Here is a 23,376-nt window from a genome sequence, read left to right as displayed (position 1 = left end):
AGGCTGGCTTTGAACTTGTGAGCTCCTGTCTCAGCCTCCCCTGTTGCTGGGATTATGGGCATGCACCATCATACTTAGCTCTTTTGTATTTTTCTTGCTGAGCACCAGCAGGCAGCCTGTGTTGCCTTGGTAACTAGCATGTTGCGTGCTCGGCGCTATACATGTGTCTGGCTTTCCAACTTACACAGAGAACTTTCTCTAGGGGTGTGCTCAGCCCTGCTGAGCCAGCCCGTTGGAAGCTGGCTGTGGTGTTTGTTGTGGGAAAGGAGTGCATCTCTTTGATGATGCATGTTATTTATTACCTAGTTGTGCCATTTGTTGGTTTTTAAACTGTGTTATCCGTAGAGCTCACTTATAAGAAAAAGCCCTAAGTTTCCAGTTTCCATTGTCAGTTGCATCAGCAGATGTACATACATTTTAGATTTTTTTGAAAACCTGTACTGATCAAACAACATTTTGGTAAGAGAGGGCTCAGGTCTTGTTTGCCTTTTCTTGTCCAACCTTCATTCATGGGGTCAGTGCTCAGCAAGTGTTGGTATAAATGAATAATAGACTCCCCCAAAGAAAAATCTCCTATTGTCCTTATTCTCCAACCCATCAACTTTTAAAATTGTTTCCCGTCAGTGTAGGGCCAGATGCAGATGTGGTTTTTAAATAATAGTTGTTGTGTATATTAATTTTACTTTAAAATTTTATCATACTTTTTCTACCATACCATCGTTATTGTCTTCCTTACCAAAAGAGGAACTAAATAGGATATTCTTTGGTTTTCTCTAAAAACTGATGCCCACTGGGGGAGATTCCAGCTGAGTATTCAGAAAACCAGAGTCCCTATTGGAGAAGTGTTGGTGTAATCCTCAGGCACAGTGAGTTGGAAATCTCCAGCAAATAGCAGCCACAGCAAGCTCCTTTTTTGAGTCTGGGTCCGTTTCCATCCCCCATTACAGCAAAAACAACAAGGGAAAAAAGTATATTCAGGTTCTTCTGGATTCTAGATCCAGAAAAAGGTTTAGGCTGTCCGTTGAAAGAAGTAAAGAGTTGTCCATTTCTTTGTACATAGAAGAGAAAAAACTAATCCCTAAGATTCAAGAGAAAAATGGGTGGGGCTGTCCTTTTTCCATTCCTTCACATAAATTATAGTCTTGATCCTAGCCACCACACCTTTAAGAAAAGGTCTGGACTGTTTGATGTGAAACTGTACCACAGCGACACCCTACCCTGGCCGACATCGGCAAAGGACAAAAGGAAGGAAGTTTCCCTTTTAAATCCCCAGGAATCTTTTGATGAGATAATATTACAGAGTGAAATGTCTGGTCCTCCTGTTAGTTGAGTGTTTGGCTCCTGTGTAACAGTGACCCACTTAGAAGCAGGCGGCCCTTTTGAAGTTATTTTAAACTCTCAGTGGAGTGTAGAGATATTGTAACCTTGGATAAAAGCACCACCAGCCATGGTTTCAGTTTTGCCCTTCAGACAGGTGGAAAGTGCAGCAGTGTATCTCAAGGATTTTGTGCTAAAAGCTTCTTAAAGAGCTGGTCTTGGTTTCAAAGCTTGGCTTGATGGACCATACTCAAGGGAACGTAGTTTTTTTTTTCTCCAGATATATAACCTTGCCTGACAGAGTCTTCGGGCTTAGAAGTTCTCATAGATTCTTTTGTCTATTAACAAAACAGTGAAACCATGATAGCCAGCTCATGCGGCTCTCAGAAATTTGAAGAAAGTCCATTTTCATATTTCAACATTAAACCAGTTGTTCCATCAATGACACCAAAGATGGTCAGGTGCCTGCGTTGCTTGTTGTTAACCATTTTGCCAGTGCAGCTCCTTACCTGGAAATGCCAGTGGCATGTTCAGGGCCTCTTCTAGAGATCTTAGGATCTGTAAGTGTCTGGGAGAAAATTGGGGCTTCCTAGAGTGGTCACCCTGGTTTTTGTTTGTGTATATTCTCTGTGACACCAAAATCCCTATCCCACTCTGGTGCCACCTGTGAGTTATTTTTGGTTGTGAGCATGGTGAAGCCTGCAGGGTCTTCCTCCTCCACTGTCTCTCCCTGAGTCATCCTCTTGCTGTCTGTGTTCCCAGCCCTCCCAGCCCAGGTCCTGGATGGCTCTCACAATAGTCATCCCAACCTGTCTTCCTTTAAGTGTCCACTGTCTTGTGCAGGGAGCCTGTGGGATCTCTCTTGGGCCTGACAAAATGCTTCCCCTCCTTTCCAGTCAGGGGGACCCATAGAATCTTCTGGGATACCTGGAGGAAGAGACTTTTTGACCAGCAATGCATAAAGTTTTGATCAAAATAACGAACCATGGGGCTGGGGATGTGGCTCAAGTGGTAGTGCGCTCGCCTGGCATGCATGCAGCCCAGGTTCTATCCTCAGCACCACATACAAAAAAACCCGAACCATTATATTAATAAAAACACAGAAGTGTAAACTGGACACAGTGGCACACACCTGTATTCCCAGCTGCTCATTAAGATGAAACAGGAGGATTGTAAGTTCAAGGACAGCCTAAGCAATTTAGCAAGATCCTGTCTTAAAATAAAATGGACTGGGGATATAGCTTAGTGGTAAGTGCTCCTGGGTGTTCCATCCCCAGTGCTGGAGGGGACTGGGTAGGTAAAAAGTACCCCAGGCAAGATAAAAAAGACTATTCCACTGTTTTACCCTTCACCATCTCTGATGCTATTGCCGGAGGCAACTATTTTCAATTCTTCTGCTCTTCACCTCAGTGAATATTTCTCAAGTTCTGTGAATAATGTTCATACTGCCACTTGATATTTTTAGTCCATTTTAAAATTGCCTTTTTATTTCCTGCTATAAAAAGATGAAGGTTTTAGTCTCTTTCTTTTTCCTCTGCACCCCCCCTTCCTTCCCTACATTCTTCCAATTTAGTTATATCACAGTTGTTGTTTATATGTCAGGGTCTGCACTAATTTGGCTGTCAGTTTTCTCATCTGGGCCATCCCTGCAGGCCCTGCCTTGCTCATGGTATAACCTTCTGGTGTAACTTTTTATTTCTTCCTGGCGTTAGTAGTTGTGTATCATTTCCTATTCCCTGCCCTCAGTTACTTGATTTTGCCCTGTAACTGTCACATTTCGTTCTCTTGTCCAGGACTGTAAAACTCTCCTTACTACTGCACACTCATTGGGTAATGATTCAGGATCTTGTTTGTTTGGCTGTCACACAACTGTCATCCCCTGGCCTCATCTGGACAGGTCACTTGCCAGGCTGGTTGCAGAGCCTATATCCTGAGATTTCCTTCATTTCTCTGCTGCATGCCTTGTGCCTGGATCCCATGCCTGCCTCTTCCTTGTTTTAGTCTTTCATTTTGTTTTTGCTTACTGCAGATTTTGAGACTGGACATGAGTGGGAAAGCTTGATATCCTCTTTTCCTCCCCTTCTAGTGCCCTGGTGGCCAGTCAGCTGGGAGTGGTTTTGTGTGTGTTATACGTTGGAAGCCTTGGCCTTCTGGCTGCCTTGGATTCACAGCAGGGCGAGGAGAACAGCCTCTGTCCAATGCCATTACTTGTCTTTTTTGTCCTGAGAATATCTGTTGACTTGGTAATCAATTAATGTAAGAGCCAGGTCTTTAAGAGTTCACCCAGTAATTTGATTAAATCCTGACCTGTTTGTCCTGACCACTTAGCCAAGCTGAAACCCAAGTGGCTTAAGAAAAGCAGAGTGGAGTCGTGGCAGCTGGCCTGTCTACCAGAAGCCAAAGGCAGTTTGGCCAGTAATAATTTACTGAGCACCTGCTGAATACAAGGCCCTAGGTGGGGTAAATGGAAACTTCCAAGTAATACTGTGCTTTATCAAGGGGAGTGAAAAGGAACTGTGGTAAGCATCATACAGAGTGTTTGGGATCAGAGGTGGAAGAAACTTAAATGTAACTGTCAAGAAAGCCTCATGGAAGAGGTGACATTTAAACTAATCTTGAAGGGCAGAAATTTTTTTTATTTTATTTTATTTTTTTTTTTAGTATTGGGGATTGAACCCGAGATGCTTAACCACAGAGCCATGTGCCCAGCCCTTTTAAAATATTTCATTTAGAAATAGGGTCTCCCTGAGTTGCTAAGTGCCTCGCTAATCTGCTGAGGCTGGTTTTGAACTCGTGATCCTCCTGCCTCAGCCTCCGGAGTTGCTGGATGACAGGTGTGCACCACCATGCCTGGCCAGAATATTCCAAGGCACAAAGCACAAGTGAGCATGATGAGTTCTAGAGAAAGGGATTTTTTCCCCATCTATTGAACATCTTCTACGTTACTATGTTTGTGTATTTTATCTCACTTAATCCTTGATATCCTGTTTATACAGATGCTGTTGTCCCAGAAAATCAAGGTGTATAGAGTCATCTGCCTATGTGATGTGCCTCTAAGATGCAGGAGAAAGATTTAGACACAAGAGAACATGATTTCCAAGTTCTCATCTTCCCATTCCCAAATACCACTTGGGACAAAACAAGGAATAAGAGTGCACGAGCCACAGCTGAATAATAATGGTGGCACACTTCGTGGTAAAGGACTAACTGGGAATTTTCCCTTCAGTTGATTTAAGCAAGATATTATTGTTCTGGTAGCATAAGATCAAAGTTATAACACAGGTCATACTTTCAGTATGAAGCTTTTCATTTGCACAAAGTTCTTCTGTAAATACATCACAGGAATTTTGCTTATCTTCTCATTTCAGTCTGTCCTCTTCCATAGTGGCGAAGAAAAGTGTTTATTGGTATTTTTGTCGAGTTCCATTCTAGATTTCTGAGTCTGTTGGATTTTTCCCTTTATGTTTTCATTAGTATTTCTTTCTCATGTGCCTCATACATGTTTTTAGCCTTACAAATAGTAAGGCCAAAAATTCTTAAATTTCAAACATTTGATTAGGTAAACCCTACTCATCAACATTTTAAGAAAGTAAACTCAGAAAAGACTATAATTTTAAAATGTTTATATGCCCCATTAAGTTCAAAGTTAAAGTGTTTAAAACATTGTACATTGAAGTATTCTAAGACTAATTTTGAAGTGCACACAGGTCCTGTGTGTAGTTAGTCTGCATGATACTGGTTGGTGTGAATTACGAAGTTTTTATGTGATAACTCTCTGGAGCAATGGTGTGGAAGCAGTGCTTAGCTGAACCTTTGAAATAATATGTGAATTTCAAATGTAGAAGGTCTCCATTCTGTATAGATGGCTGTTATCCAAAAAAAGATCTTGGGATTTTTTAAAATAAGGGCGTGTGTGTGTGTGTGTGTGTGTGTGTGTGCGCGAGAGAGAGAGAGTATGTGTTTAAGAAGGCAATAAATAAAGATTTGATTGAGGTTATATCTTTTAAAAAAATGAAATTGAATTTTTTTTAATTTAACAAATTAAATAGTAATGATAACCTTGTTTAGATTTCTGGGAATAAACAAAGAGTAAAACTCGTGTGGATAGTATTAAGACACTTTCAGTACGTTTGGCTAAGAATATGGATATTGGTGTCCTTCCCTCATGTTTTACTTCTGCAGCATGATCATCAAGAGTCATTTTCCAAGTGAGAGTACTCTCACTTTGCTCAAAGTTCTCTCTTAACTATTTGATCATTCTCTATGGAAGCACCTATGAATATTTCTTATTCTTTAAGTAGATTATTTGTCATTAGCTTTGAGTAGAACCCTATCATTGTTGACTAATTAGATTTTCATGGGCCAGGCATATGGTGCATGCCTTTTGTAATTCCAGCAATTTGGGACACTGAGGCCTGAGGATCTTGCAGTCGAGGCTAGACTCAGCAACTTAGCAAGACTTTGTTTCAGAAATAACAATAAAAAGGACTGGGAATGAAGCTGGGGATGTAGCTGAGTGTTAAGAGATTTGCCTAGCATGGGTGAGGCCTGGGGATATAGCTCACTGGTAACATACCCCCAGGTTCAATTCCCAGTACCAAGAAAAAAGACTTTGATGGACTCTGTTAAATTCTGTGTTGGTTGCTGATTTGCAATTGTAGTTTGCAACTTTTTAATATAGTCTATTTACTGTCTTCTTTGGTATTTCAACAACTGGAAAGAATTTGCTATAAGGATTAAATGAAATTAAAATATATAAACATAGGAGCATAATATACGTTTAATGAATGGGACAGCTCTCTGCTTCAGTCTTCCAGACATGGCATAAGTAATTTGTATTTGACACCTTTGCCTAGAAGACTCTATCCTTTGTGACAGGTCAGCTCACTAATGAATATTTTCATGTATGACTATTTCTATACCCTAAAAAACATTCTTCTGAGCTCATAACTTTGACCTTTGGGTAAAGAGAATACCGGGGTGTAAATGACGATAGTCCTAGGAAAACAGGTATTTCTGGAAGCAGATACTGTTGTCAGGGTTGAATTGACAGCAACCTGAATCTTACAGTGTTTTCTTCTAGCAGTTGGGTTGAAGGAGCCCATTATATTTGAGAAACATAGTAGGTAAGATTGAATTTGCAGGTTTCGGCACCTGGGGATGTAGACAAGAATAAGGAACTCTGAAGAGAAGGAACTGGTGTGGTGATAGGAAGTGGTGATAGGAAGTGGCGAGGATGATGAGGTGGTTTTCAATCCTGTGAGTCAGGATTTTGGTAACTTCTTTACCTTTCACAGGAAAATAAACAACCCACACCAGCCAGTTGTACTCACTAGTGCTTTCAAAACATACACATTTTTTAAGTTGTGTATGGACTCAATGCCTTTATTTATTTTTATGTGGTGCTAGGATCGAACCCAGTGCCTTGCACTTGCAAGGCAAGTTCCCTACCACTGAGCCACAACCACAGCCCTCTTTTGCTTTTTAAGGCTTTGATCCTGTTCAGAAGTCAACACCTGTGACAGGACTGACATGTTGAGTTGCTAACAGTCACCCAGGTGTCACTGGAAGAGCTGATAGGGGAGTCGTGGAGGAGAGTGTGGGTGCTGAGGAGAGGAGAGAGGGTCTGGCATGAAGTGCAGCCTAGGGTGCTGGCATGACAGACCTGAGTGGACCCTGACAGACACTTGGGGACCTTTGGGTGTGTTCTGATGTTTACACAGTTCAGATTTCTGCCTGCCTGGGGACGCATTCTTAACATGCCTTTTGTGTGGAACTGAGTATTTTTCGCTCCTCCGTGGTGTGGACCTCTGGCCTGGTCAGGCCTACTTCATCCTCACGATGGCTGCCATGGGTTAGACCTCAGCCTCAACTTCTGCTGCTCATGGTTCCTATCCCAATCCTCTCCCCTCCACATCTGCCGCCCTCCCGGGCCTCACCTTCTCTCGGGCTGCCCTTGACTGTCCCTCCACTTTTTTCCACAAAACTTGCCTTTGCTTTTGCATTCTATGTGTTCAGCATTCGATTACATTTAGCTTTACCTTGTGTCATATTTACTGTAGGTTTATTCTCCCTAACTTAGCATTTCTCAAAATGTCCCATGAACAATGTGATCTATTAAACACAAACAGGCTTAAAATTAGAGTAGGAATTGGTGGTTTTAGCAAAGAGTTAAAGCTTTGTGTTGTTTTGTTTTTTGGTACTGCAGATTGAACCCTAGGTTGTTCTACCACTGGGCTACATTCCTGATTCTTTTTTATTTTGTGATAGGGTCTGACTAAGCTGCTGAGACTGACCTTGAAGTTGAAATCCTCCCGCCTTAGTATAGGCATGTACCAATACTGTATCTCACAACTTTTTGTTTTTTAAACCATAATCTTCTACATAGCTTTAATTTACAAATATAGATCCTGGTCCCTATGAAGTGTTCCTCTGTGTTATTTACTTGTGCGAGAACCTGTTTTTCATCTTGTGGGGCTGTTGTTCTGCAACAAGGACTGCTGTAATTGGCTTTGGTTCTGGAAGTGTGGAAACTGCACTGTCCTTCACTGTGGATCCCCACATTAGCTGAAGGCAGCACTAGGCAGATGGCAGTAATTTTGGAGTAAACAAACTCAATACAGTTGTTCAGTTTTTTTAAACAAATGTTTCTATTGTGGCACTCATATAAAATGCATTTTAACCATTTTGAAGTATATAATTCAGTGGCATTTAGCGTGTTCACAGTGTTGTGCAACCATTACCACCATGTTGTTCAGGAACATTTTTATCACCCCCAAGAGGAAACTCTATACCTATTAAGCAGTCACTCCCATTTTCTCCTTCCATAGCAACCACAAGTCTGCTTTCTGTTTGTGTGATCTTCCCTGTTCTGAACATTTTATACAAGTAGATTTTACATGATATGTGGCCCTTTTTGCCAGGTTTATTTCCTTAGTAGAGTTTTGATAAAGATACAATGTCATAGGACTGGATGATACCTCTGCTCCTCCAAAGCAGTACTTCTTCATCGATCAAACCACATAAATGTCTAAGTAACAAAAAGCAATCATCTATCTGGAGACCTCTAAGTTACGTGGCCAGGTTAGAACTATCATGGAATGTAGTGGAAAAGGGTCAGAAGTGTGGTTGACATTGCTGTTGACCTGGGATTTCAGGAAGCTGGTTTCAGCCAACACTCAAAATCTTTTCTTGGAAGTCAGAGGTGGTACACATCCCCTTTCTAGTTGGAGGTCTCGGCATTCAGTCTACTCATCATTAATAACTGTAGATCATTCCAGAGTGGTTAGGCCCTACAGGGGCACCCTGGGGAAAAGGTCTCACAGTTCCACTGTTCTGTAGAGCCCTGAGCCTGAAGGCTCAAACAAAAATTAGATATACCAGGGCTCTCTCTCTCTTGAATTCCCAGAGGATACAGTACTCAATCACTATAGAAACAGCAATTGGTGGCCCCTTCCACTCCATGCTCAGCAACAGTAACCCCTCACTTGCTCTGTGGGCTTATGCAACCATTTCCTCATTCCATGAAATTCAGATTCCAAGGATCTCAAATCTGGGAGCTGCACCCTGTTTGTACCATTCTCCGCCCAAAGGTGTATCTTTCACCCATCTGCCTAAATGGCAATGCATCATCTTCTGCCTAAAAATCTGTAATAAGAACCTATGATACTATCTTGGTGTTCCAGACAAGCTTCTAATTTTTGAGAATTTCTCTTTGCCTTCTTGGTGTAGACTTTGGCCCGTCTATTGATCAGGCTGGTCTCATTCTTCCCCCTACCATCATCTCTTACCAGCTCTTTCAGGGCTTGGAATGATGGCCCTGATTGGTCCCATTCTTCCTTTGAAGCTCATTTGAGGCTCAGCAGCTGTGCAAAGCTTTCCCAAACATTCTAGCAACCTTTGTTGCCTGCAATAATTCCCTGTTGCACTCAAATACAGCTGGAAACATTTTTTTCCTAAAGATTTTCTGTCTTCCTCCCTCTCTCAGTCAGATGGCCAGCTCTCGGAGGAAGGGATCACGAAGTAAGCAGGTAGCATGGGAAGGTATTCAACTATGAATCTGAGTGACAGGTTATACCTCTAGGTCTGCCACTTCATAGCTGTGTTATCTTGGAAAAGCCACTAAACTTAAACTTCTGTTCTGATCTGTAAAAACAAGTGGGGGTAAGGTGGATGTATTGGTTTCCTGTATGCTGCTATAACAAGTTATTACAAATTAAATGGCTTAAAGCAGCACCATTGTATTCTCTTATAGTTCTAGAGGTCAGAAGTCCACAATGGGGCTGCAGGGCTTCGTTCCTTCTGGAAGCTGTAGGGGAAAATCTGTTTGTTTTTTTCAGCTCCTGGAGACTGCCTGCTTTCCTTGAATATTGTCCCTCTTCTGCATCAGAGCACATCACTCCAACCTCTGCTTTTGTGTATCCTCCCCTCCCCTCCCCTCTCCTTACTCTCTCCTCCCTCTTTCCCTTTTAAGGACCCTTTTAATATATCGGGCCCGCCTGAATAATCTAGACAGCCTTCCCTTCTCAAACTGAATCATATCCGGAAACTGTCTTTTGTTGGGTAAGGTAATTTATTCAGAGGTTCTGGAGATTAGGACATAATCTTTGTCTTTAAGGGCCCTTATTCTGTCTTAGGTCTCCAGTGTCTCTCACTTGCCACAAATCAAAAGACGGATTTTTTCCGTATGCAAGAACTTACTTAGCACACACTGCTGGTTCATCAGCTCCTTGATATGTTTATCCATGAGGATTTTTCTCTTTGCGTGTTGTTGGTTAAGGTTCTAGGATCTGATACAACTCAATGATAGAACTGTGAGCACATATCTTAGAATTGCCATTTTTCAGGCTTTTATGTGAGAAAATTTGTTGATGTTCTTCTGCCAATCTTTGATTTTGTGCTTTGCAAAATTTGAAAAGACTAAACTAATTTCCACTAACCCAGGAGAGTTTTTAAACATTCTGCTAATCATACTGGTGATTCTGCCATGTTTCTGGTTCTCTCTCCATAAAGTCCTGGATGTGTCTCTTGCTTAAGTTGAAGTATATGTGTTTTTTTGTGTGTTGTTTTTTTTTTAAGGTTTAGGAGCCAAACGGTTTTGGATGCTCACCTAGCGAGTCTCATTTATAATTGCTACTTAATGTTAAATTCATGGTATTTCATAGCGATTTAGGTTGGCACTTACATGGGAGTTATACTGTTTTCCTTTCCCTACCTCCTATCTGGTGGTTTCCACCTTGAATGACCACTACTTACAAAGCAGAAGGAAAACATCCATAAAATATATTTATAGTGGGTCTGTTATGTTCTCCCCAGCACATAGATCAGTGTACTGAAATAGGATTACCCATGGGTTGAAAACTGTCCCCTGTCTTAAAGTTTTGAGTTTCAAGGTTACATTTGGCTGGAATCTGAGAAATGTACGATGTGAGTCAAACTGGCCTGTTGAAATTTTCTTTCCCTTTTGTCTCTAGATGCACCCACTGGGCCTGTGTAATAACAATGATGAAGAGGACTTGTACGAGTATGGCTGGGTAGGAGTGGTGAAGCTGGAACAGCCAGAATTGGACCCCAAACCATGCCTCACTGTCCTGGGCAAGGTAAGTACCAGGCCCTCTGAATTGCTGCCATTCTGGTTTGTGTTTTCCACTCATTTCCCTAGGTTTTTAAGTAGTTGGTTAGAGAGAAGAGTCAAGCTGGCACAGCGCCTCTCCTGGTGAAGTTTTGTGTTGAGGATTCAGACAGATCTTAAGGCAACCCACCACAGTGCTTACAAACTTGGGCTTGGAAAGAAATTGCCAGCTTCAGAGACAGCTCTTACCCCTTGTGTTCATGTGCTAGTTGCTTCCCCTCAAGGAGTCTGTTTCTCGTCTGTAAAATGACAAATGAGAAATAATAGAAATTAGCAATAATAGAAATTGAGAATAGAAATTGGCAATACTATGTCTTACAACACGAGGACCAAATATTTCAGAATCCTAAGATGGTGGGGGGGGGGTAAAAAGGTACTAAGGTGCATATAGTTTCTATTAAATAACCTCCAGAGGATCTAGGACAGCACATAGTAATCACACACATTCCAATTTGTCTAGCAAACCATTGGGATATTCGCATTATGTGGGATAACTAAAATCTAAATAGTCTCATGTTAGTTCAGGGCAGGCTTTGCCTCCAAATGAGTTCAGGTCCATTAAATTTTGCTGCCAAGTAAGTTATGGAAAAACTTTTGGGTTTTAGAGCTTTTTAGGTTTCAGAATGGCAGACAGCAATTATGGTCTTGTTTTAGAACTTACCTCATAGGGTGGTTAAGAGGTGAGATGAGATGCAAATACCTCCTGTAAGAGTAAGCTCTCCAAAGACATCTGCTGCCGCTGACCATTGTCACCCATTTAGAAGTACTAAAAAAGACTTTTTAGCCAGAAGGATCAGCATTGCTTCTGACTGCAGCGTAAGATAGAAATAAATCCATCCATCAGGGACCTCAGAATACAACAGGTAACTGTTTTAAAGTGGATCATTTTGTTAAAAGGAAAGGTTCAGAGAAAATTATTTGAATTTTGGTTGGAGGAAAAGTGGTGTCCCCTATGGATATTACTGCTGGACATCTCTTATGTTCTCAAAAGCTTTAGTTCTGAGTACTGTTGGGAGACAGCTGGTGGGGGAACCATCCTGGTTACTGACATCTTAGGCTCTCTTGAGAGATTTAGGCAAGAGAAGAGGTGATTTGGGTGCAGGGAACCAGAGAGGGGAGCCTTTCTCAGGTCTAAAGAAGCCCCTATCGCCTGAAAGACTTTTGGCCCTGGAGACCATCACAGATCTAATTTTTGATTTTTGTGTCCCTTTTGTCTTTGGAGTAGCAACAGGGCACTTGTCAAGTTTTCCTGCTTTTCATTTGATGATGTTGGTTGGGGGGCCCCTCAGGAATTGATTACCTGTTTGGTTTATAATTCACAAAGTTCAGTCAAGATGTTTTAAGTAGCTCAGGCCCTGATACTTTATCATTTAAATAGTTGACCCAGAGCTGCTTAATGGTTGTAGTAGAGCAACAACCCTCTTAAGAATATTTTGGTATTTTTCTAGGAGAAATGCCAGCTATGTCCACAGGTAGGAACAGAACTTGCCTTGTCGGTGTTCAGCTTTCTTCTCTACTTAAACTGCGGCTATGTAGCGCTCAGCTCCTTCGCTTCATTTGCTCTGCTCCGCAGTGGTGGGGCTCCATCTTTATATCTGTTGTGTCTATAAATGGGTTGGAATGGGATTCAAAGGGTTACCTTACTGTTGTCCTACAGTTTAATGGTAGGGGCACTTGTTGAAATCATTCAGAGAACCCGACTATTTCTTCCTCCTCCTGGATTAGCCATCCGTGGTTTTACTTGGAGAGTTTTATATGGTTTGGCCTGCTAGTCGGTGAAGCCAGAGGGAATAGAAGCCTTAGACATATATTGAATGATTAAGTACTTCGAGGGTTTATTCATTCACTAAATGGTTATTGAATGCAGGACCCGAGGAGCTAAGTGTGTAGTTCTACCTGCCTGAGAGCAGCTAACCCCATGTTTCTGTTTGGAAAGACTACAGGGTGGGAGGAAACATTGGCACACAGTTATTGCCCTTTGTCTTAGAGTTGATACCTGCATAAAATCATTAGCAAAAAAAGCTTGGTCCAGTCAAAGTAAGATGATTTCATATTTGCTTAAAATTGGTGTCCGAAGTATGATGAGTCCGGCCTGCGCCCACCCTGTCTGTCTCACGGTCTCTTTCTCATCTTCATAAAATGTGATTCTTCTCAGCTTCAGTTTCATTAAGTTTGCTGTGTTTTCTTTTTTTCTGACCTCCGAAGGGCAGGAGCAAAAGACAAGAGTTTTTAATTTACTAGGAAGGCAAATTAATTCCTGTGAGTAGCTGAGTCCCTTTCAGACAGTATGATTTTCCTTCCAGTTCTTGGCTGAGGAGTCAGGGCAAAGAGCGGCCCAGAAGTCCAGGGAGGAGGGCTGTTGCAGCTCGCAGCAGAGTGCTTGTGGGAGGCCCTGGGCTCCATCCCCAGCACTTAAAAAGTTGAGAAAAACATAGAAAGAAAGTACAACAAGGCCGGCTTGTGGGTGCACATGGAGGGACTCCTCTGGGTGGATGTTGGGACTTGTGGAAAGCCATGGAAGGGAGGCTTCTGTCAACTGAAGCGTGCAGGCATTCAGAAAAGCCTGGGAGAGACAGGGGAGGGCTAGACATGGCCCTTCTCTCTTACCATCACCCACCCACCCATAGAAAATGCCACAGGGTGAAACCTTGAAATAAGAGAGGAATGTCCTAAATTTAAAAAAAACTTAAATGCCTCTCCAGGAGTTCAAATAAAGTTTCTTTTTAAAAACAAAAGACATAAACTCATCACCTTGGTTTATTACCAAGTGCTTTTGAACTTCTTGGAAAAGAACACTATAAACTTATGAGAAAAATGATTTATGGTCCTCTCCTTCTAATCTTTTCGATGCAGTAGGAGGAGGCTCAGACAGTAGGATCAGCTAGGGAGGCCGATTTGGGTTGAAGGAGAGCCCCCCACAGGGAAGCAGCAGGCCAGGGCGCCATGCCAGACCCTGCCTCAGACAGGCACAGGGCAAGTCTCTTAAACCTCCAGGGCTCTCTCTTTCATTTTATGTGAAGAGCCTGTCCTGGGTCCCTTGCACTTTTAGTATTTTGAGCTTCTGGATCATATGTAAAATCTTTCCTGGATATTCTAGTGTGGGGAGATTATAGTTACACCATTGAAAGACAGACTCTTTGGCCTGAGACAGTTTTAAGTCCTAGGTTATTAAAAGAATAAACTGACATTTCTGGACAGCTTTATTGAAAAATAAGGGTCTCAATCATCCCCCAAAGTACAAGAATCTGTTTAAATCCAGGCATTTTAATCCTTCAATTCAGTAAGTGTTTATTAAGCATCTTGTGGGGCTGCAAAGAATTTAGAGGGTCCACTTTAATAGCTTTGACTCCCATGACCTGTCACCTCATGGAGAATTTCATGGAAGAAAAGATGTACAGGAGCACTTGGCCCTGATTCTGTAACTTCAGGCAGAATAAATCCTTCTCTACCTTCCGAATGGAGTGATTCCCAACAAGGGTTTTGAAATTGCATGGTTAACAGGCGTGGACTCAGCTCTTTCCATGCTTAAGAGGATAGTGTGGGGACATTAATAAAAAGACAAGGAATTTCATGTCACAGAGACCTTACATTGGCTGAGTGACCTTACAAAGGTGACTTCAGTTCTTGGTGTCTTACTCATTTGTGAAATAGGCTAATGCTGCCTTTGTCCTTTTTGTGCCGATTCTCATGAGACGTTTGCAACACCCTTGGCTCCAAGCTTGACCACAGTGATGCCAGGTGAGAGTATGAAAGCATCGTCACTTGTTGGGCGCCCTCCGCATGGCTGGAGCTTTTTGTGCAGGTGTGGTGTCTCCTTGGATTATCCGACTAACTTTGAGTTCCAGTTCATGTTCTCATGTTAGGCCAAAGAAATCAAGTCCCAGAGAGGTTCTCTACATAACCTAAGATGGAACAGCTCAGAAGAGCTGAAATAAACCCTCTGCTGCTTCACCAATGTTGGTTTCTTCTCCTTGCCTTCTTTTGTCTTGGCCAGTTTTTCTAGATAAAGGTGAGATGCATTTTAGTGTAGCCGCAGGCCTGATCAGGACTGTGCTCCACACAGTGGCCTCCCACCTTGGGCTCCACTGACAGAAAAGGGGATTTGCTCTGAGGGTCCTGGGCTGTCCCAGAACCTAGGAACCCACAGTGGTGTCGCGGCTGCTGCTACTGCTGCTGCTGCTGCTCTTCTAATGCAGCCACTCCTGGGCAGCCTCTGCTGAGTCTTCTCTGCATGCATCTGTCTCTTTCTGTCCCTGCCCCTGGTGGGACAGGTGGGAAACACAGTCCTGAACATTCCTGGCTTGACACACTGTTTTGAGTCTAAAAGATTCTAGAAAACAGATTCATTGGCCCCTCTTGGATCAGGTACTTGGAGGCTTAAAACACTGGAACTTGGCCTGCCTCGCCCTGCTGTGTGTGGAGAGCGAGAGGAAGTTTTGTTCTCCAGAAGGGATCTGGGGGAGGCAGTGCTGGTCTGCAAGTAACTCCCTCAGTTTATCCTGAGTCACTCAGAGAGGTCCAGTGGGAAGGAACTCTTGGTTCATAGGCCAGATCCTCTTACCCTGCACATAGGCCATGACTGTGGTGAGCGGAGAATGGCTAGTCCAGACTGGAGGGGTGGGCAGGTTGTACTGAGAGGGGCTATGTGACAGAGCATGAGACGTGAGACAGGACCAGGGGAAAGAATCTCCAAAATAGGGCAGGGAAGAGGGATCAAGGGTTTCTTATAGGGACATTGGAAGTTGTTGAGGAAGGAGGAGGCTTTCAGGTTAAGGAAGGTCTCCTTCTGGATAACTGGAAGCCACTGAAGGCTTCTGAAGAGGACCCGTGTCATAGGACCCTCCTCTCTGGATGATCATTTTGCAGTAGGGTCTAGGCTGGATGGAATATCTGGTTGCATTTTGCGGCTTGATGTTTCTGGTAACTGCGTCGACCCAGACTAGTTCTCTGTGATGCTTTGGTGAGGCTCAAGCCAGTGAAATGACTGAGGAGACCTCATGTTTGCCCTCTGTCCTTCCCTGTTTTCACATGTAGGCAAGTGTGCAATGCAAAAGCATTGTGGCCAGCAGAGTGGCAAGGAGGAAAATTGCTGTTTTGTGAGCAGGAGAGCTGCTCCGTGCGTACCCCGAGCTCCTCTGAGGAGCAGTGGGAAACCATGGTGCAAAGGGTTGATGGAGCTTGAGCCCCTGTGTTCAGCCAAGCAACCTTGTACAGCCCTTAAAGTGTCTTGGAAGTGTCATAGCAAAGAACAAATAAAGACCCCCGTAACCAGGATGACCAGAAGATGGTTAAAAGAAGCTTTACTTTTCTTGATAGTTGGAGGGTAGGGAGCCTGTAGTGGCTAATACTAATCAACCTGGCTTTAAAACCCAGTTTCAACCCTCTGAGCTCTATGACCCCTATCACTTAACTCCTCTGCATGTTTCCACCTCCTTAAATGGAAACAGAACCTAAAGGAGAGAGTCTGTGTGGTGTTGATCATCCTGGCACATCCCTATGCACCAAACAAAGTAGTGGTTCTTAGGGTCCATCTTTTCTTCCTCACTCTCCTTCCTTTATTAGCCTCCAGGTTCTTTGAGCACTCAAAGTTGTATTCTTGAGTAGTCATATCCATAGAGGTAGAAAGAATGGTGCTTGCCCAGGAGCTAGTGACAGGGGAGAATGGGGAATTTTTGTTTAATGGATGGAATTTGTTTGGGAAAAAGTTCTGGAGGTAGATTATAGTCATGGTTGATAATGTGAGTGTGGTCTATGCTGCCCAACTGTGTGCTTAATGGTAAAAATGGTAAATGGCCTACTATGTATTTTACCATGGTAAAGAGAAATCTGGTATCACTTTTAAATCATTTTATAATGTGGGGGGTAGGATAACAGGGGTATAAAAACTGATAATAAGCCTTTTTTTCCTCCCTGAAGTGATAGAGTAAGTTCCATCATGAATGGATGACTGATACCACTAAATCCTGGTGGGAAGAAGAAGAGAAGTAATAGTACAGATATTGTAGGTGCGGTGAGAAGAGAGACCAAATCCTTCTTTTACACCAGGCCACCCTGGGAAAGATTCTTACATATATTTCAAACAGCAGCTCTTAAAATAGAGAATTTAGGGGGATAGGAAGGGTAGCAGAATACAATAGACACTAGTATGGCTATAATGTATAAACGTGGCTGTAAAACCAATGTGATACTGCAATCTGTACACGTGGAAAAATAAGAATTCATACCCCATTTGAATCAAATGTATGGTATGTCAAGATCACTGTAATGTTTTGAGCAACTAATAAAAAAATAGAGAATTTGGTTAAAGGGAGAAAGGATTTATTTCTGTTCTGTTCTCATGACATAGTGGATAGAGGACAGGAAGATGAAACTAACTAAAAGACAAAGATGTTCTTCACAAAACATTAACCAGAACCTGATATGCGATAAAGTGATGGGCAGCAGTTTGGTGCTTTAAGAGAAAAAAAAAAAAAGGACTCAGGAATAATCCAGGGAACAGTTGCTTCATGGTGATGAATGGGTTTTGACAAATCTCTCTGAATTAAGGCTTTTCTCTGATGAGCACTACCTCACTGGGTTCTCCAGTAAAAGTCGAAGCTAGTCAAGTCATAGTGTGGGTGTTAATTTAGCACAGCAGTTCTCAAAGCATGGCCAGGGGACCTCCTTAAGGATCTTCAAGGTTGTTTCTATGGGAGTCCACAAGATTAAAATTACTTTACAACAAAAATGAAATGTCATTTGCCATTTTCACTGACATTGTCTCACAGGTATATGGTGGTGGTTTCCAAGTGCATCACTGAATGGGGTGACTTTATCTCTCCGACAACTAATGGAATGTGTGTTTGCATAGGCTGTGTTTTGAAACTTTCTTTTAAAATTCCTAATGTTGTAAATACCAATAGCTATAAAACATATGAACAAAAGTTGTTTAAGGCTCTTAATTTTGGGGGGGTGGGGTGGGGGGTGGTACTGGGGATTGAACCCAGGGCCTTGTGCATGCCAGGCAAGCACTCTACCAACTGAGCTATGTCCCCAGCCCTCTTAATAATTTTTAAGGTAATTTAAAATGAAATAGGCCCTGAAATGTAAGTTCACAACCTGGCATTTTGTTCATACTGCAAGATCATCTCTTAGAGCTTGGCTGATCTCCATGGCTTTTAAAGTCAGTGGAAATGAGTAGAAACTAGCAGACAATACAGGAAACAGAGGTGAATGCATTGTCATGAAATGATTTTGTTCTGCTGTACTGCAGCCAAATGAGTGTTGGTTCTGAAGTGTTACTAATTTGAATAAAACAAACGGGATAATGTTTTTCACATTTAATAACAAGAATTAATTGGAAGAACCTAAGCAATGATCTTACTGTCTTCGAAGCTTGCATTGGGATATAAACTCTGTCTTGACCTTCTAGAACAAGGCTTACCTGCATGGGCCTTACTATACAGGAACTTGGGTACAACTGCTTGTTCCTTTATAAGCCATATATGTTTTGGGGTAACGAGGACTTATCCTTCAACATACCATTCTCTCTTGGGGTTTTGGTCACAGGTAGGCATTTCCTGGGATACCTGAGTGCCCAGGTCCTTATCCCAAGCCCAGTTTAGCACTTCTGAGTGTGAGATGCCCATCTCAAGAGGGATGGCAGACTGAAATCCCGGGGTCTAATCTGCTGTGGGAGAGGAGAGAGGTCCCAGGGTTTGGAGGCAGCTGTTCCACACCTCAGGCATTAGACTCTCCAGCCTTCTCAAATCAGCAAACCAAGCTGGTGACTGTCCCATTCTGAGTGCAGGGCACCATGACTACAGCTCATTGCTTTGGCATCTCTGGAGGCACTCCGTGCAATTGCTTGGGACACTTAAATACCTTTTAGGGTCTTCTTATTGTAGTGGTTCTCAACCAGGGGCAATGTCTGGAGACATTTTTGGTCTTAGACAAAAATGTCAGGGGGTAGAGATCTACTCTTAGTGGGTAGAGGCCAGGGTTCCTGCTCAGCATCCTACGGTGTAGACAGCCACTACTGCTAACAGTAATCTGGCCCCACAAATACATAACACATTCAGTTATTATTTATCGATTAATAATAAAGGGAAAAAAGAATAATCTGGTCCCAGATGTCAGTAGTATTGAGGTGGAGAAGCCCTATTTCATTATGACATACAAGTTTTCTTTCCCTAAAATCACAATATAGTCTAGTTCTTCCTCTTTCATTCCATTCTCTATCCCATTGCCTTCCTCTGTGGTGACATGGTAGCCTTTGTGCTGTGTTCTATGAAGTGAATGGTAAGTGTCATGGCACATCTGTGTCTCCATGTAAGGAGTGCAGAGACCAAGGCCAAGAGGCTGAATAGCTTCGGTCCTGCTCAGCAGAAGCTGAATAACTGGGCCAGCTGATGTCTCTTTGCCCTGTTTCTGCATATCCCCTTCTGTAAAGACAGTTGTAATGATTTTAAAATGTTTGCCAAGTTCTTAGAAAATCAACAAATTGTAGTTTCTTCCCCTTAAAACATGCTCCTACCAAGCAAACGGGAGCCCTTTTCTAATGTGAGCCATGCAAGGCAAGTTTCTTGTTGAGGAGGAAGTTTGAAGGTCCTGAGATTTATTTTAAGGAACACTTCTATAAATATCTCCTATATATGGTTAAAAAGGAAAGTAAGAGAGGAACTTTTAATAAAAGAGATCAGATCAAGAGGAAAAGATTGATGTGATATGAGTGAAAAAACTCAGAATGCCACTTTCCTTTTGAGGGCACATGTCTGATTTGAAAGTCACAAACTTTTAATTTAATACTTTTCATCTATACCTAAGTCTTCCAGGATCCTCTTTTTTTTTTTTTTTTTTTTTTTTTGCGGGAGGCGGGGTGCTAGGGATTGAACCCAGGGGTGCTTAACCATTAGTCACATTCCCACTCCTTTTGGATTTTTTTATTTGAAACAAGGTCTCACTAAGTTGCTGAGGCTGGTTTTGAACTTGTGATTCTCCTGCCTCAGCCTCTCGAATTGGTGGGATTACAGGTGTGCACCATTATGCCTGACCCAAGAACCTCTTTTTTTTTTTTTTTTTTTTTAATTTATTTTTTTAGGTGTAGGTAGACACAACACAATGCCTTTATTTTTATATGGTGCTGAGGACCGAACCTGGGTCCTGCCCGTGCTAGGCGAGGGCTGTACCACTGAACCACAATCCCGGCCCCAAGAACCTCTTTCTTAAAAGCTATATTAAACACAATTTTTTAAAAAACTATATCAGAGACATTTTCAGCTATCAAAGCCTAACCAAAACCACTATTTGAAACCTACTGGGAGATTTATGGGAGTTTTGAATATATGAGTGAATAGAACAAATAATGTGTTTCTACCCTAGGCAGCACAGGTGGCTGGCCACCTCCCAGAATAGGGAAGCCTGACTCACAACAATCCTCTTTGCCACTGTCGCCATCCATGGAACCAGACTCTCAGCAGAGCAAGGGCCACAAGTGAGACTGTCCCAGAAAACAAAAGATGGTGTGATAGGCCAACTAAAAAACTCAGAAGTAGCCACTGAACTTGGTTGCTTTTGAAAAACTGTTTTGAGTTATGAAAGAAGTTGGAACCTAATATGTTAAGTCATCATAATATATAAAGAACCAGTACCAGGATATTTGGCCAGAATCTCTCATTTTTATCAATGAAACCAAAAAAAAAAAATGTTAATAACTGATTTGTATGAACCTATTCTACTATGTTTACAATAGATGAAAAAGGAAGCTTTAGAAGCCCAAAAGTCTCTGTCTTCAAATAGAGGGGCCTATTGTAGCTATAGGTTTTCTTAAATGTATCAACTCTTAAGGGAACCTCACAGAATGTGGAATGTGCAATTGTTATGTTCCATTTATTAAAATCATGTTTAAAAGTATCTAGATTTAAAAGTTTCCCTTTTCATCTGTTGTAAACATGGTAGATTGGTTTGTAAAAATAAGTTGTTAGTATTTTTTTTTACTTTGTTGATTTAATTGGTAAAATCTTATCATTTTAAATTCTATTTTAAGCCCAAAATTTATAGCATTAATTTGTCTTACTATTTCAGTTACTGTTAGAAGTTTTGTGGTCCCTTTCCTTGTATTTTTTCAAATATTTTTTTAGATGTTGATGGACCTTTATTTTATTCATTTATTTATATGTGGTGCTGAGAATTGAAACCAGCGCCTCACACATGGTAGGCAAGGGCCCTGCCACTGAGCCACAACCCCAGCCCCCTTTCCTTGTCTTGTTTTTAAGTGTATAAACAGTATAATAATGGGCTGGGATTGTGGCTCAGTGGTAGAGTGCTCGCCTAGCATGGGCAGGACCTGGGTAAAATCCTCAGCACCACATAAAAATAAAGGCATTGTGTTGTGTCCATCTACACCTAAAAAATAAATATTAAAAAAATAAACAGTATAATAATTTATATCACCACTTTTTGGGTGGAGGGGTACCAGGGATTGAGCTCTGGGGCACTCTACCACTGAGCCACATCCCCAGCCCTACTTTGTATTTTATTTAGAGATAGGATCTCACTGAGTTGCTTAGTGCCTAGCTTTTACTGCAGCTGGCTTTGAACTCGTGAGCCTCCCGCTCTGCCTCCCAAGCTGCTGGGATTACAGGCACCCAGCTATATCACCAATTTTATATTCCAAGTGCCAAAGACAGAGCCTAACTCATATAGCAGACACTCAAGAAATATTTGTAGCACAAAAAATTAATTATGCAGATTGAAAATAGAAGGAAAGAAAACCACCTTGAATTCTATTCCCCTAAGACAAGTACTGCCAATTTTGGTTTATTCCTTTATTGTGTTCCTCCTGAGCCTGCATATAATTCTTAAACATATAAATGTCAACCCTGCCTTTTCAAACCTAATAATGAATGCTATTCATTTCACTAATTTAATATCATTTCATAATCTATCATTTTAATGACTGAATAACAAAGTTAAAAGAATGACTTAGTTGACCATTCCCCCAGTATTCAGTATATAGATTGCTTCTGTTTTATTTCTAACCTTTATAAGTAAACCAGACTGAAATCTTTGCATAGGATGGGCTTTCTGATTGATTGCCCCTGCCTTCTGAATTATTTCCTTAGGTAATATTCTAAGAGATGAGTATAATAAAAAGATACAAACATTTTTTAAGTGGCTTTATGTAAACAGTTACAAATCACTGTGTAACAAATTTCCCTTAGTTTACAGTGCCACCCATGAAGTAAGAGTGAACCATTTTTCACAGAAACAACAATGACTCTTGTTGTTAATGTTTCTTTTACTAATTTAGTAAAAATTTAAAATTAAAAACTAAAAATTTAAAATAGCAAGCACTACTCTGTTTTCTTTTGCATTTCTTTGATTACTAGGCGCCCCCAACCCCATGGCACTAAGGATTGAATCTGGGGCACTCTACCACTGCCCCCCCCATTTTAATTTTTTTTCTTTTTAGTTATAAATGGACACAGTATCTTTATTTGTTTTATGAGGTGCTGAGGAGGGAACCCAATGCCTCAAGCATGCTAGGAAAGCACTCTACTGCTGAGCTACACCCCCAGCCCTGCTGCTGAGCCCTTTTCATTTTTATTTTTTGAAACAGGGTCTTACTGAGTTGCCCAGGCTGACTTCATACTTGAGATCCTCCTGTCTTAGCTTCCTGAGCATGTGGGATTATAACTGTGCACCCTCATGCCCAACTTGTGGAAAATGTTTTTTGTTTCTGTTTTATTTTTAAAATAATATTTGCAGTCGTAGATGGATACCTTTATTTTATTTGTTTACCAGTGCCTCACACGTGCTAGGCAAGCGCTCTACCACTCAGCCCCAGCCCCAGCCCCGGAATGTTTTTTAACTGACCTTTTTTCTTTTTAATATTTATTTTTTTAGTTGTAGTTGGATACAACATCTTTAATTAATTGATTTATTTTATGTGGTGCTGAGGATCGAACCCAGGGCCTCACTCGTGCTAGGGGAGGGCTCTACCGCTAAGCCACAGCCACAGCCCCTTTAACTGTCCTTTTAAATTTTTACACAGTCATCATTCCTTCATAATTTCTTCTGTTACTTCTAAGCTTAATTATTCTATTTTTCCCTTGGAAATCCAGAATCATCTTTCCCTCTTCTACTTTTTCTAGGGTTGTTATTTTTATTTTAATATATAACATCTTAAAATCATATAATTATTTTGATGTAATTTTAGGAGCAGGAAGTAGAATTCTTAAAAGTTCTCTTTCTCTCTATATATTCCCTCCTTTTAAAAAATAACATTATGTCCTATATTCTATAATAGGATCATATTCTCCATTATGTACTGTCAAATAAAAATCTGTATCCCTTTTTGGTCTAGTACCACACTGTTTTGATTTTTGTTGTCTTAAAGCTTATATTTCTAGAGCTAAAAGAACTGTGCTTATAAACACATTTTTTAA

General features: G+C 41.5%; 1 protein-coding gene across 2 annotated transcripts in view; it reads left to right on the top strand.

The window, feature by feature from the left end:
• Znrf3 (zinc and ring finger 3) overlaps window positions 1-23,376 on the top strand; it is a 145,799-nt gene that overhangs the window by 79,165 nt on the left and 43,258 nt on the right. For both annotated transcript variants that reach the window (XM_077796812.1, XM_077796811.1), the window contains exon 2: window positions 10,791-10,916. In XM_077796812.1, coding sequence (XP_077652938.1) covers window positions 10,791-10,916 — 126 coding nt within the window. The remainder of the gene's footprint in view (window positions 1-10,790; window positions 10,917-23,376) is intronic.

Source organism: Urocitellus parryii, chromosome 3 (assembly GCF_045843805.1).
Source record: "Urocitellus parryii isolate mUroPar1 chromosome 3, mUroPar1.hap1, whole genome shotgun sequence".
Taxonomy (NCBI): Eukaryota; Metazoa; Chordata; class Mammalia; order Rodentia; family Sciuridae; genus Urocitellus; species Urocitellus parryii.
Note: the sequence above shows the minus strand (reverse complement) of the source record. Positions and strands in the feature narration are given on the sequence as shown.